At 41.0% G+C, this 16,509-nt stretch overlaps 1 protein-coding gene across 1 annotated transcript in view; it reads right to left on the reverse strand.

Moving 5' to 3' along the window:
* Positions 1-3,710: 3,710 nt before the first annotated feature.
* The window catches only part of ofcc1 (orofacial cleft 1 candidate 1), a 106,293-nt gene continuing 93,494 nt past the window's right edge, over positions 3,711-16,509 (reverse strand). Inside the window, 4 exon segments of the mRNA XM_035656580.1 lie at positions 3,711-3,901; positions 4,133-4,223; positions 9,479-9,541; positions 9,543-9,677. Coding sequence (XP_035512473.1) covers positions 3,828-3,901; positions 4,133-4,223; positions 9,479-9,541; positions 9,543-9,677 — 363 coding nt within the window. The 3' untranslated portion in view covers positions 3,711-3,827.

Here is a 16,509-nt window from a genome sequence, read left to right on the forward strand (position 1 = left end):
ATATTCTCACTTTGCATTTTCTCAGAGCTTGAGTGCACAGTGAGGTTTAATATATATGCAAAGTTCTCCTGAACAGTGCATGCAAACATGAGTACTCTGTGACTAGTGATGTGTGCACACGTAGTATACATTAACATCACAGCTAAGCTAACAGTGCATTTTTAATGTATCCAGTAAGTGTCTTAAGAAAGTCAAGAATAGTCTTAATCTTTAGGGTGAAGTGATAAAAAGAATCAACAAAACTGAAGCTTCAGGGTTTCCTTTCAACTACAGCAATATGCAGGTGTTTTTGTGCCTGTGTGTCTGTCAATGTGTGTGTGACCTCTGTGTTGCTTCGTGCCAGGCTGCAGTTTGGGTTTGGTTCAAGTTGCTGTGAGATGACAGGAGAGGTTGGGGTGTGTGTGTGTGTGTCGGGGGGGGTGGGGGGGGTGAAGCAGAGAAGAAGCTGGGCCCAGCTGCCTGGCATTAAGCAATGACCTCTGCATAATGAAAGATGGCGACAACATTTCCCACTCATTACAAGGTTCCACACTGTGATAAGATTTGCATATTCATATATTTTTCCCTCCACCTCCCCTCCCTTTTTTTTCACCGCAAATTATTTTTTTCCTGTGAGCAGGACATCTGCCTTCCTGACACTGCTCTGGAAGAGGAAAAATAAATAAATATGTGTGCAGAGAGGCACATGATCTATCCAGATGCCACAGAAATATGGCACGATGTTGACATCTCCGCACACCCCGACCGTGTGTGTTTTTTCCGCGGTTTAAGCACCAGGAAATCATGTTAGGGGTCAGTGGAGAAGAATACAGCTTGGGCAGAAAAACCTGACAGAGGTCTGGAATGTATATCTGTTTTGCATATTATTGTTCTACAGTGACATAAATGCCACCATAACACGGGTGGTGCAGGTTGCGCATAGTTGGGGATGACTAAAATTCATGTCACAGAGGAAAGGATCAGTAGATGTGTTCCTGAGCTGATTAGACCAGGTCTTTCAATGAACTGGCCTAATCATAAAGCCAATGTGAGTTTTCTTTGTATAAATTATTAAAATAAATATGTAATAAAGAAGAGAGCATTGGAAAATGTGTTTATTTACATCCAAAGATGAAAAATATCACAAAGTTGATATTTTTACATTGCCTATAGTGATTAAAAAAAGTTAGACTTTTATTTAATTTTTCAGATGATATTTTCAGCAAAATAAATATTATTTATGGATGAGAAGTCATGTGAACATACGTTTAAGGTACCCACAGTTAAGCTGAATGTAACGTCAGACTTCCCTGATGGATATTATACCTAAGGTTTTCTCTGATCAAAAGAGCATCAGAACGCCAAGCTCTCCCACTCCTTTACAAGACATAATTACATTTCAACATCAAACAAAAAGGTGCCATAAATGAAGTTGGGTAAATAGAAAATACAGACATGTATGCAAAGACAGTAAATGTACAAAGTTCTTCATCAAAAGAAATGATTTAGTGGTTGCCTTAAAAAAAACAATCAGAAAAAGGTTTGAAAAGAAAAAAAAAAACAAAGCAGCAAAAGTGGGAATATGAATCCCTTTTATTTAGTTGGGTAACTTTAATTCAAATGAATCAGGCTGAGCTGCACCCGCCAACTGTGCCCGAAGAGTTGCCGATCTCAATGTGCAGCATAACGATCACCGCAGCACTTCTGAATACAAACTGTTTTATGTGAATACCTCCAGCTGAGGGCTACATAAATATAGAATTAGACAAAGTGTTATTTTTTTCTTTTTATGTTTTATTTTTCCCCTCTTTTCTCACTCTCCAGCAACATCCCCAGGTTGGGTTGGCTCTAAGCAGATGTAGGCACTCACTTCAAAAAGTTGCAGCTCCCTTATGATAGCTCTGCAAAAAGGTTTTCTTTTAACTTAAATCAGCAAATGTGTGTAGCAGAGACCTAGCGGCGTGTTTCTCTCCCCCAGAAATAATTGCTCCCAGGGATCAATTTGAAATTTAAATTGTGGTGAAATGGTGTTTGTCATTAACAATCAAATATTTGAACCATTGAAATACCTTTGCCCCCTCTGTATCGGCAACCTCTGCCCCCAGTTGGAAAATATTGCACAGGGCATTGTTTTGATGATGATGAACTGCAAAGCTGCTGATACTCTCAGAAAACATCACACGAGAGAGAAAGTAGGAGGAGAAACAAAAGTCATTCATCAAAAATTATAGATTTATATCAAAGTATTAACATATCAAAACAGATACAGAGACCAGAGGAGTAATATTTCGCTGTTCAGACCAAAGAAAAAGTCACAGAGAAAGTAAAAAGAACAGAAGTTGGGTAAAAGGAGAAAAAATATATACTATAGAGGTAGTAAGGTAGGACAAATGGAGAAAAGGAGAAGAGGTTTCTGTCATCTCTGAGAGGCCAGATCTCTGCTTAATGTTCATTAAGGCGCTGATTGAATTGGGGGGTGTAGCACTGTCACTGTTAATGGAGTGATTTCTAATTGGAGCGCATTAGCTCTATAGGTTCTGGCTAGTCTCAAAGGCAGACAGAAGGACAGGATGCAACACCAGAGACCTGCCAATGCTGACACTACACCAAAATAAACAAAATGTCATTATCAGTTGAGTATTTGCACACAGTGGAGATGGAACTGCCTGTAGAATTATGCCAACATGTTGTGCTTTCCTCATTTTGTATTACAGATGGACTGATGAATCCAAAAATGTCATCTAATTTTTTTTTTAATCATCTCTTCCTTTTATGGGGACTTTTAGGCTGCGAAGGCCTGTGGCTGAATAAGTGTGTGTATGAGTGAGAGCGAATGCGTCGTGTGTGTGTTCATATGCAGCCCCCTCTGGGCTACGACTGCAATGCTTTAAACATGGAGGTGAGGAGCAACTTCAAGGCCAAAGTAAGGTGTGTTCCTGATAATGACGAGCATGAACAGCCGCTATCGCCATCCAGAAAGACCAAGAACTTGAACCGTAATGGCTGCCCATAAAGGGGAATCATCATCAATGAAAATGACAGGTTATTAAGATCCGATTTTGGGTGGGGGGTGGCTATGGCTTTAGTATGATAGGTTAGCTATCTATAAAACCTTTAAAAGCCTGGCCGTCAACGACATCAGTCCCGATTCTCATCTCCCTGCGCCCTGTGCCAGAGACACATGCTAATAAGCTCACAACCTTTAATTAAGCAATATGTGTAAGTAGGCAGCCATTATGGCCTGATTTGTGAGCCACTTCATTACACTGAGCACCGGCTAGCAGACACATATTCAATACAAATCAAGCTGGCCTGAATATTATCCTGCTTAATGTGAGGCCAATATTGATATTTTATCACTCGTGTTCTGATTAGTGACTTTTAGAATCTTCATTTTTCATTGTGTTGAGGCAGCGCTGAAAACCTAACCACCTGCATTCATTAAAGTGTAGCTGAACATTGTTTATTAGGTTACCAATAGCTTATCAATTCACAAATACTATTCATGTTTACTCGAAAGAGATGCAAGAGCAATATCATTTACTTTATTGTTCATCTCATGACTCAACCTTACATCGTTTAATTTTTTGACAATATTAAGAGTGTTCTTTCTGTCATTTAAAGGTATAGTACCCAGGAAGTACTACACAAATAATTATACACATGCATTTTTTCACAACTGAGAAAAAGCTGTTAAAAGGTAGTCCTTTCACTGAGCAACTGTTCAACAATTCTGTTTTTAATACATTAATTATTCAAGAACTGCATTGTATATTACGAAGACTAAAACAGACGGTTGATCGGATGACTTACTTCAAGGTCCAACTATCTCTTCCTTCGCTTTGATATCATTGGTTGAGGTCCTGCAGTGCAAAACTGGAGCCACACCCACTTCCTCCTACTGGCTCAACACGGTGGGACCCTGAGGGAAAAGAAACATTGCATGAAACTGTAAATTCTGTCAAACAATCAGCAGATAAGAAAGGTGTGTGAGATAAGGTGACAAGGACTACCGAACGTTTACTTGTCTTTGTGTGCTCTCAAATATTGTGAGCAAGCTGCGACAATAATACAGGTACATTTTTAATGCTGAAGCACCACTCACTCCCAAATAATTTTTTCCGTTTCCGTAGCCGTTGTGGAGCACTTGCACCTTCCTTGTCCTCTCTCTGACTGGCAGAGCCCTGACCGGGGCAGGGCATCATCCTGGCTGGATTGTCCACCACTTCCACGTCACCAATCACCTTCAGAAAAATACACGCAATGAACAATAAATGAACAGTACAACAGTTTTAAACCCAACTGTTTCAGGAGATCCCTGGGGGGGCAAATGTATCAAGCATCTCAAAGTACAGGTTGAACTTGGATGACAGTGACTGAGATTGGCAGGAGAACTATTTTCCTCTAGGCCTGCAAGTAGTGTTGTCATGCACAGTCTCTACTCTGTCCTGGTGCTTAGAGTGAACTTGGAGGAGAAGCAGAAATGGAGACTTTGTATGACACACTACCTCTCGTCCCAGAGGGGAAACAGCTCTCACAACTCTAGGTTGGCCTACTTATGTATAGTGATATGAAATGCAACTTAAATCTCACTGGTACGAGCCGTGATACATTGTCAATTTTCTTTAAAAAACGAAATATATTTTTACCATAAAATATATTAAAAAAATAAATAAATACATTCAGTGAAATTGTGCTGCATAAATAATGACTGGAAATCTTCTGCATTCTTTCCACACAACCATATTTCATAACAGCAGCGTCAAGTAGTCATGTCTAAAAGGTAGGCTGGCACTTTTCTAAAGTTGCAAATTACACACACAGAGAGCAGCAATTGAGCAAACTTGAAAAAAAATGTTCCACAGAGTGCTTCTTTATCTTAAACTAGTATAAACTTGCCAGATAATTACATGCGGTGTACTTTGGAGAAGTCCTCCTGCTAAGCAGATATGGCTGGCAGGGAGGCATTAATCTCCTCATGCAACATACAGTACGTAGCCAAGGACATTCCCCCCTCTCTCTCTCTCTCTCCTTGTCTGTGTCTCTTGGAGCTACACACACCATACATAGAAAAAACAGCACAGACACAGCATACAGACCACACTCAATTCCTGTATAAATCATATTCATATTTCTGAGGGCTGCCGATGACCTCACGGCAAATGAAGCGTGGGTCCTCAGCTCCGCAGCGGCAATCAAACGTGTGGCAGAGTAATTACAAAAGAGGGGTAGGAGGGAGAATTGATGCGGTTTGTCAATTAATGTTGCTGCAAGGTGTTTTTTCGAAAGGTTAACTTCTTCATATTCTCTGCATGCTAAATTAGGTCAATATTGGTCTGGCGAAGAGTGGTCATCATGCGCAGACGGACGGTGGGCTGAGTCATGGAACGACAAGACAAAGGGTCCTTGTTAATGAGAGATTTGATGGCATATCATGATGATGAGGTGTCCCTGATGAAACAGCAATCTGCGCTATGTGCTCTTTACCACGTTGCATTGCTACTGCCTACCATTTCTCAATAGTCTCCATTCATCAACATCAATGTCATTATTACTCATTATCATCGTATTTCTCAGCTTTGTCACTGTTTAAAAAAATATATATAAATAAAAATCTACAAATTATAAGGGGATAACCTCTCCTTATTCTACAAACCATGCAGATAATTAAATGCAATACAGTTAAAACCTTACCATGTGAATAAACTGCATACCTTTTGTTTCTACAAAAGCCCCCCACCTAAAAAAAGGGATAGGGATAAAAAAAAAAAGCACAGCCGAAATTGCAGAGAAAAGTGTTTTTATTTATACAAGTCGCTGGAGATGCTCATCATCAGCGTTTTTTCCGAGCCATAAATAATTTGCGCAGAGAGGTAATATTCAAGCTGGCAGAGCCTTAGTTGTGCATCTTTAATGGAAGTTTTACAGAAGCTGAGCCAGTTCTTGCATATGCTGCTGCCTCCCATATGGAGGAAAGGAGACAAAAGGAGCACAGTTGGCTTGTCCTATCTTTTTATAAGTCCATCGACACTTAAATGCTAGCCCCGGAGAAAAAAACGACGCAGGGGGACATAAACCCACTGTGGTTTTAGGAGGGAAGATAATGACTTTGCCTGCATTAATTTCTTCATCAGCCATCTTGTTTCTTCAGACAGAGTGATTATGAGGCCTTCTCTGAAGGTCCTAGGTTATATAGATTGCATTTCCCTGCATAATTTCGGCCCGAACAGTTGTTGTCAGCACTGCATTTTGTGAGTTGGCAGCTGGGGAACATCTGTTTATAGGTAATGAGTGTTTGAAAACCAACACCTCACTTTACCTTTAATGTCTTTTATTGGAACACACTGATGGGAACATAGCTTTAACTTTTTGTATTGTTGTGATTCAGCTGGAAGATTTCTTCAACATGGTCAATATTACAGACACATGCCTTGGGCAACACACTGAATGAGAGCATATGATGGATCATTAATATTAACTTTCTTTAAACAGAATTCAATATGCAAGTCAATAAAGACTTCATTATCGTTATATTTTTTACTACACACTCACAACTCAGAATTTACTCCTTCCACAACATCCCTACTCTTGCTAACGATGCAACACAGAAAGAAACAGAAAAACTTTCAGTCAACATAGGTGGTTCAATAATGGCTGAATAAACAAGAGAAATATTAAGTTTCTCATGACTCTCACCATCCAGGAAATCAAACAGGACACACCTCGCTGTTCTGTTCCTTCCAAACAGTGTCTAACAGTGTCTATAGCTCAGGGCACTTCTTCCAGGACTTGCTTTTTAAAGGTGTTCATTTAGACAAATTCTGGGTGTAAATTTGAGGGTATTATGCAAAGCTGCTGGCCCCTGGAGCTGTGGTCATGTTAGTCTAAGGGAGGAGTAAGTCCTCCGGGGCATTGGTGTCTAAGACACTGCCTGCGAAAAAAGAGCTCTTTAAAGGAAATGAGCCATCCATCAATATTTCCTCAGTAAATGGAAACAGACTTCTTAAGTAACGGGATTAGTCATTAACTAACTGGGACAGAGGATGCAGTCATGTTATTATAAAGTCAAATAAAGTTTTTTTGTCACTTATGATCAAGATTTCAAAACAAAATACAAAAAAATTAATATATTGTAGATCCCACTACTGCAACTAATAATAATAATAATGAGAATATTTTATTTGTGCATCCTATATTGAAATGTTATCACAAAAGTAATGATATGTTGATATGCTGCAAGGATGCCTGTGTGAAAATGTCAAATAAACCTCAGCATATATGGCTTAAAGTAAAACAAATTACATTAGTTTTTATTGCTTAAACAGGATTCATGCTACATAATACTTTGTCTGCTAACATAGCAGTGTAACCACATCACCATAAAACATGCTATTATTCGGATAAGTGAATAAAGTAATAAGCCTATACGGGAAAACCCATAAAATTGCTTTAAAATGTCATAAATCTAAGAACAGAGGGGGACTTCTCTGCATTACTGTGGTCACTGCATCTCATAGTAGAGCCTTTTTCTATTTCACTATATATTTTTTATCTATTTAATTTTTGTTGAAGTGTCTGCACAGCTGTTATTTCTCTCTCAGGAGCTGTCACCTTACATCTGAAGGCCAGTTTGTACACAGCACCCTGTCGCAGTGTGTATATCGCTGCCAGAATTATATAAAGCACTAATAAAATCAGCTCAAGTGTTCTTCCGAGTGCTGGGGATGCCCTTTGGTGATTCCTGGATATTTCTCTATACATAAAACCAGTCTATATATTCAGGGGAGGATTAGTTTTGAATATGTAAAGTGGGGGTCCGTGCTGCGAGGCGAAGGGGAATGGCACAGTGCTCTCTCAGCGATGCTGAGCATCGGCGTTATCGCTCCCCACTACCAGCGGGTGAAAGAGGATGCCATCGGCATCTCTTGCTACTGGAGGTCCCTGCCTGTTAAGTTGCAAGGAACAGACAGCAACACCCAAGGGACACAGTGTGTGTGAGAAAAGAGAGCAACGGAAAGATAGAGTATGTGTGTGTGAATGTGTTTCCCAAGGACAGTAACACTATCTTTCACTTAAGGTGGCCTCTATGAAAATCCCTTCACAGTTTGAAGAATGGAGAGTCAGCACAGCAGAGATGCCTGGAATTCATTCTTTTACCCTCACTGGGCTGCGGTTTGTGTGTCGGGGTTACGCGTGTTGTAAATTTGTGTTGTGTGATTGTTGTAGGTTTTTGTGTATACCATACATTTCTTTCCCACAGTAAGTGTAGATCATTGTGTTTGTCTGTGTCAATGAGTGTGTGCTGATTGGCTCTGTACAATCCCCCCAGATGTCTCATCTGCTTTGCACAGGTCTAGAGGCTACACACACATACACACACACAGTGCGACACCAGTAATAAATATACCGTGCTCTGTGTTTACTCACATAAGCTCACCATCACTCAAATTATGACGGAGAACCATTAGAACGCAAAAGAGCCTCAGAGCTAATTGATAGCACATATCACCCCCTCCTTCCTCAGTCCTCTGACATTCAAACTTCAAAATATTCATTTTGTTGGGATGATCCAGGTTGCTCTTGGGCGACTGACAGAATGATTGAGGAAAGGAATGACTCCTTGCTACTGCAGCAGTTGTCACAAAGCACTACTTTTAATTAGGCAACAATCTGTGAATCAGTCTGCTTCTGACCTGCCTGTCTTGCAGGGACATGGAGGACGAGAAGCTAAATATAAGTTGTAATAATCACAATGCACTGCAAAGTTAGGCAGCACTGTCTGCTTATTTTTGTGCTGTTTCAAATTACATCCCATCATAAGTCATAACACAGTGTTAAACAGGATGAGGCACTAGAATTTTTATTATACCATACAGATTGTAAATGGTTGTTACGGGCAGAGGAGACAAAGAAAAAGGTGAGTTTTGTTGACTTTTGGTAGCAGTTTTCATTTGCATGATGAACTTGTTTTGACTTTTTTTCTCAGGGTAAATCCTGTCATTTCCTGTTTGAAAAAAAAAATAAAAATTTAAATCTGTTTTTTCCCGTGAAAAAAAAAATATGTTGCTGTTATTCACCCTTCCAGACCACAGAGCTGTACTGTTGGTTTTTTATTGTTCTGAAAGCAGAATAATAAAATAGTTATTGCATCTGTTTCTGTCCTCTCTTCAGAGGATAAGAGAGAGAGAGGGAAGGAGGGAGTGGTTTGTGAACCTCAAATCCATCTCTCCACCCTTTTACTCTGCCTCCCTTTGTCCTCCTCTCTTCATTTCTCTGCCTTGGCTTAGGTATGTGCTTTCTCTGTATTTATGGTCAGATAATAAATTGCATTTAATCCCATCGTCAATATCCTATGGTAGAATTGACCCTGACTATTGTCAAATAAAACTTTCACAGGTAAAACAAGGAAAGCGACTTTGTACTTACTGCAAATTCCAGTACACTGTGAAAATGTCTTTTTTTTTGCGGACACATTGTATGCAACATGTTGATATCCCACCTCAATGATAGCTCCATCCGGTTGTCGGAGGAAGTGCCTGTATCTTTGTTTCATCCCACTCAGAGTACAGGGTGTAGACTGCCACATGTGTGCTGGTCTCTCCATCTGGTGAGGGTGCCCTCTCTCTTGGGCTTTCACTAGGGGCTGCAGAACCTGCCAAGGGGTCTTCCACAGTCCAGATATAGTCATAGACTGCCACCTAATCAAGCACAAAAATGAAGGAAGATAATGACATATTGTGAGCAGGGACTGTAAACTCTTGAATTTCTCCTACGGGGGATTAATAAAGGTATATCTTATCTTATCTTTTCTTATCTTATCTTATCTTTCTTGTTGGGGGGCTGCTAAATAGTATTGCATTAGCAATTTATGTTGTTGTAAAATCAAACCAAGAAGACATAAAAAACAAAAAACAAATGGATTAAAAAATTAGGAGAATAATGTATGTGAAAGGGAAGTTTTCAAAAAGATTGATAGGTTTCTATCAATCCTGCGAAACATTCAGCGTGAAAATACTCTTCAGCCCTTGCTACAGATATGTTGTGGGAATAATCCTCAAATGGCACAAAAATATGTTTCCGTAACTCTATTTTATTGTGATAACCCAATATCAAAAACCTATGTTAATATGTATATATTAAAATCAGTCTCAACTGTACCTGTACCTGTAAACGGTTAGATGTTCATTTTAATTACATACAACTGCAGCCACCAGATAAGCACCACTGGCGCACAGTACATCAGCACACTAATTCCTAGTAGTGCATGAGTCCTCTGGGGCCTGATCTGTGGCAGGTAAAGAGACAGGTTGTGTTTGTGATCATGTATACATGTATAATCCTGGTGGCAGGCTTGTTTATGACTCTTTGTGTGTGTGTGTGCGTGTGTTGGGGGCTTACACACCTGTAATACGCTGCCCCTCTGTGTTAGGGTGAGACACGTGGAGCAAGCGGAGCGTGTAACATGTTATATAGGTCATGTAACTCGAAGTCATCCATGTGTGAAGATCATGGAAGCTCTCTGCCTTTCTGATAGTGTCTACTGGCGGAGGCTTGAATGTCTGATCACATGGATTACTGTAGATCGTATACATCATGTTAACTATAATACAAAGTAGTAAATACATACGCACACACAGTAAATGTAATGAAACTATGACAGAGCCTGTTTTGGTTGGCATGAATCCCAAATACATGTTCCAGACTGCCAAACAAAAGGACTTTTTATGTGATCACTCACTTTACCCTCCCCTTACAAGCACGAAGGAGAAACTATGGTGGCCGAGAAACGTGCAAAAAACAGCAAATGCTCCTATCTTTTTTCGTTCTGGGCTACTGTAGAAACATGGCAGTTCAGCATGGCAGACTCCATGAAAGGCGACCTCAGCATCTGTAGATAACAATGGCTTCTAAGGTAACAACATAACAATTCCTATATTCAGGTGATTATACACTAAAACATACCTAGGAATTTCATAATATTACATACTGGACCTTCACACCACAGACCAGTTAAAACCACATGTACACACACATACACACTAAGCCACACACATACAGTCAGAGTAACAAAGAGGAGGAAGTTTTTCAAGTAGTTTGTAAAACTCAAGGTGACCCCCTAATTGGCTGCGTAATTATGATTCGTCTAAAAATACAGAAAAAGGAAAAAAGGCAAACTCATTCAGCGGGCCATGAGTGGCAGGGTCAAGCTGAAGGAGAGGTTTAATTTGGTGGTGTATCGATGTCACCCCACACTTATAAACGCTTAGCCAAACACAACTGTAGGCACTTCACCGAGAAAACAGTGGGAGCCATTACCCCCCTCGTAATTAGAGACACTGCATAAACTGCGAAACAGACAGCCCCGTGAGTAGAAAGGACCTCATTGTCAAAATGTCAAAGAGTCACGAGTGCAGAGAAAAAGAAGACTAGCCAAGAACATTTAAAGAAGGTGTGTGTGTGTGTATGTGTGTAAGGGGGAGGTGGGGACGCGGGGATGCATCTCTTCAACGCTAATTAAGACGCTCATTAGTGAAATCGCCTCAACTGCTCCTTGCCTCTAGCTTGGCCTCGGCCCACACTGGGGGAAACTGATTACCTGAACTCCTTAAGTAATCAGCACCTCTGCTAGGCAGCAATCAGTCTGTTTGGATAGTGTGTGTATGTTGATTTGCTGCCTTTTTTTTTTTTTGAGGAAACACAAGTATGTGTGCAGAAAATCCAAGCCTTCATATATGGCGGTTTTTGGCTTGTTCGTGACACACTAAGAGATCACACATTGAAAGTCCCGAAAAAACTGGGTAAGAAAACATCATTTCCCGCTGTGCTGGTCACAGGAAGTGTGCCTATGACCCGGTTAAGGCCCCAGTCCAGGATTTTATAAACCAAGCTGTACAGTGGTGATAGAAACACCATGGCTTCAGCCTCTGTACTCTAAGTCACTTTGGTTAAACACACCTGCTTAAATTTCCCTGTGTGGTATGCATGTGTATGTATTTTGGCTTGCATGAAAATAGATTTTTTTTATGTTAGCCATGCCACCTTCCTACGCTAATTAGCACGTGAAATCCAGTTGACAAGACTAGACAAAAGCTTGAAAAGGTGTTTGTGTGTTCGGTTTGGGTGATGCCATTTCATGCAATGCACCATGGCTCTCAGGATGCATCACTGCTGAGACACAAAAAGGAAAGGAGCATTAGAGGGCCTGTCTGCTCTTCACTACTCTGTTCTGGTCTGTTGTGTTGCGTTATGGTGCTAGCCTGGCTTCTAGCCCTAGCTTGAGTGCTCTCTCCACTCCACCATTGTTCCATTTGATAGCACTAAGTGACTGATTTAGGTTCAATGCCTGCATGGAGCAGACAGGCCAGCTGTGGGTTAAGCAGATAGCATTCAAGTGAGCTAACCCAATTCAAACCCAATCAAGCCAGGATTTATTGTTGGGGTCTGTATTTAGAAATCTGATAGAGTCTGCATCAGTCCCTTGACTTGCATCAGGAGAGACGGGCCTTATTTCTTTTAGCGGGGGACTATAAACAGCAAACCATGTTTTCCAGCAGGGACATAAATTTCAGGATTTGTAGACATTACCGCAAATGCACACAGAGAATGGGAGGGAGGGACAGGGGCACAGGAAGTGGGGATGGCACAGCTGCAGACATGGCTCCATGGTTCACAAATATAGTCTGTCTGTCTTTCTGGGAGAAGATGCGATTTCACACCTACCGAATCATACCATACCACGTATGAATGCAGAATAAAAGCAATCAGTATTTAAATACAGGCGCCTGTGGAAAGCTTTTCTTTCTAAAAATCCACTGTGACTTGTAATAAAATTTGACTGACCTGTCAATCATTTTCATTCAAGTGTGTACAAATATAAAGTGTCAAGAGATGGATTTGGATTTCCTTTGCTGTTTTGTTAGTTTGAGGCCAAAAAATAGGCATCACTGCCTCAGAGATAAAAGGGTAAATGCACTACATTCTAAAAGGGATATTCTTTTGTGTTATATTTAAAAAGTGACCCATATTCAAACCTAAATTAGGATTTAAACTTGCAACTAAGAGCTAAAAAGAGGGCAGACCGTTTCTGGGAATTAAACAGTAATTTTCCACTGGGTGATAGACTGGTCTAGTAAAAGCTATGTCTGGGATAGGTACAGTGTATTTTATATTTTTATATCACACGTCCTTGACTGTCACAAATATCAAAGTCTGACATTTTTCTCCATTTTGTGACATGTCGGATATAAACACAGTGTCTAGGGTTGACCATTATTAAAAAAGGACATTTCTGCTGTGACCCCATCTGGCATGTCCCTGCTGACAACTGAAAAAAACAGTTTACCAAACTTTACCCTATGACCTTGCACAAAACTTTGCTATTTTCAGATGATAATCAAAGCACAGTGTCAAAATGGGAACCAATCAAGTCACCCGTAGTCAACTAATGCATGCTTTAATCCACCATTTTGAAAACACTACCATAAGGGGATAAGTGGGGATGCATCACTGATTACTAAACACAAACTAGCAAGGCCCCTGAGTGAGTTATCCATAGCTATTAAACATGTAGCATTTATTGGGAAAATGGTAGACGTGTGTCTACCTAAGTAAGTTTTTTTAGTTTTTTGCAATTGTGTATGATATATGAGTACATTATGTGTGTGTGTGTGTGTGTTTGTGTGCTTATGCGTGTGACTGAACTGAAGGCAGAAGAGAAAGAAACGTCTCAATGGGCAGGCAGACTGAGCCGGGCTGGCGACTGTCCAGGACCGGAGCCTAAGGCGTGGGTACGAACAGGCCTGTCAGTCCCCCTGATCCCTTAATGATTGATCCAAACTAGATAGCCATCATTACCATTCATGCACTCTCTCTTCCCCAGGTCTCCCTTCCTCTGTCTAATTTTACCTTCCATTTGCATGTTCCCATGGACTAATTAAATCTTTCCCTTCTCTCTCACTCTCTCTGTCTCTCTACCTCACTCTCTCTGTCTTTCTTTCTCGCTCCATGTCCATTGGTATGAAAAATAATGCAGCACATTTTTGGCACATTATTATGTATGAAATGTGAGGGCATAATGTATTCCAGTTGGTTGAAGTTCTCTAGACCCTGCCTGTAATGAGCACAACAGAAGTAGACTTGCTACACAGCCTGTGTGAATGCTGTACCTCCATTTTCTCCCCTCTCCGTCTCTCTCGCTATCTCCCCTCTTATAGACAAAAGCAGCTGACCTTCCTTTCGTCTACCACCCACACGCTTTCTTCAGCTGTTTCCCACCCTTCACGCAGCTCATACGTTGGAGGGCTGAGGTTTCCTCCTGCCACCGCCATGATCATTTTGGTTTGTAGTTCTGTCCCACTTGGCTTTAATTTACAGTGGGAAAATAATTAGAATCTCACTTTTGCGAAGAGTGGAGTGAAAATGTAAACAATGCTTCCCTGCGGGCGGGTGCTTCATCACTTTGACAGGTGCATTTGAATTTGCCTGGGTGGCGGACAGGCTTGGTTATTTATGTGTCAGTCGCACATGGAAGCCCCGGCTGTGGCTGGGACTACGGTTGGGACTGAGACTAGGGAAGAGATTGGAGCTCTGGGTGATGCCGGTTTAGATTTGGGAGAAAACTGAGGATGGTGTTGGTTCTGCACCTGGTACTTGGAATGGGCTGGTTCTGGCAGTTAGATAGGGCGACGGCAGGATTGGGAATGGAGCTGGATGTGGAACTTGTGCTGTGGCTGAGGACAGATTTATAGCTGTAGTGCGGAGGGGAAGAGTACTAGTACTGATACCTGGAGGGGGCTAGAATTAGAGTCAGGGGGAGTGAAGTATGGCTGGGTCTGGGCATGGGAATTTGGATGTGGACAGTGCTTGAGTAGGTTTGGAAATAAACTGAGGAAAAACTGTGCATGGGCTTGGCTTCATGGGCTGATACCAGCATGTTATAATAAGTCTGTATGTTTAGTAGAGATTCCTATGTAAAACAAGTATTTACAGCACACAGATGCTGTGAAAGTGCCAAGTCAGCTGAATATTAGCCAGTTTCCTAATGTTTTCCCAAGGATTAACCAAATCTAAGTCACAAGAGTATTGGCAAAGTCAACCAGGAAACTATTTGGGATACATATTTGAGCAGTTCTGATTGTTATTGGTGAGATACACCATATGGACTATTGCAGCAGATTGCATGGGTTTATGAAGTGGAGAACTAGGAATGTCCTCAAGTCTAGTGCTACACAAACTGCCGCACTGTACATATGTAAAGGGCATAACAGTGAAAAAGTTAATTGATATAGGTCTCTTATATGCCTTTGTTTTTTTTTTAAATGGTAATGGTAAATGGACAGTACTTGCATGGCACCTTTCTAGATTTCTGACCACTCAAAGCGCTTTTACACTACATGCCACATTCACACAGTGATGGCAAAGGCCATCACAAACAAAAGCTAACTCATTTATTCACATTCATACATACACACATACATACACCAATGCCCACACTTGACAGCGACATGCAGCGTGAGGAGCCAGGGATCGAACCATCAACCTTCTGATTAGTGGACGACCCGCTCTATCTTCTGGACAACATTGCATCTAGAGTTTTCAGAATAAGCTATAATTCTAAAATGGATGTCTGCTATAGAATTGAACTGTCTCCTGATCATCTCACACAAACCTGTAAGAGCCTGTTAGTCAACTGGTCATGGCAATGGATGAGGCCTAATAGTGTCCATGATGTTTTTCATTAATAAATGGCTAAATATTTAGAGGGAAAGGATCATTCTTTTGTATCAAGCACATATGATATCAGGGCAATGGAAACCACTTACAGATGCTGTCATAAAAATGTGAATAGTATTTGAAACATTAAATCTGAATTATATGCCTTAATTGCTTATTTGCTCATAGCAACTTTGTTAACCACTGTATGAAAGCTACTGTATGTTAAACACTGATTTCAATCAAACTAATGATTTTTAATAAGCTTTTCTATCTTTGTATTTGTTATTGCTCTTCTGTAATATTGTAATTTGCTTACCATTTGGAATTAACAGGATTTTGTTCTGTGGTTTTCAAATTTAAGGCTACCCTCATTGTCCTTTTGTGGTACGCTAGCAGAGATAGAGCAGAAAGGAGCATCAATGATTATTGCCAACTGAGAGAAGAGGTAGACATGGTTGCTTCTTTTGTCCACAGATCCTCATCCACACGTGCACACACACACTCATCTACATGCTAACACACACACACACACGTCTCAGCAAATGGGCCTTGAGCCCGGGCACAGCCTCTGACAGCCAGGGCGGTGTGGTGGTGTGGAGATGGAGGTGAGGGTTGACCTCTATAGTAGCTTAGAGAGCCTCTGCACAGTACACACTCTCTCTCCCCCCCCCCCTATCTCCTTAAACCCTCCCCCTCCCTCCCCCCATCCTGCTGCCTAGCCCAAGCGCCGCCAGGCATGGAGTAGTCCCGCATCGCGCTGCCCTCACTGTGTGAGGCTTTTGTCTGTTTTGTGAGCACGGATGAATATGTGTGTGT

The sequence above is a fragment of the Morone saxatilis genome, unplaced genomic scaffold (genome assembly GCF_004916995.1).
Source record: "Morone saxatilis isolate NCDOM2014 unplaced genomic scaffold, NCSU_SB_2.0 Contig0, whole genome shotgun sequence".
Classification (NCBI taxonomy): Eukaryota; Metazoa; Chordata; class Actinopteri; family Moronidae; genus Morone; species Morone saxatilis.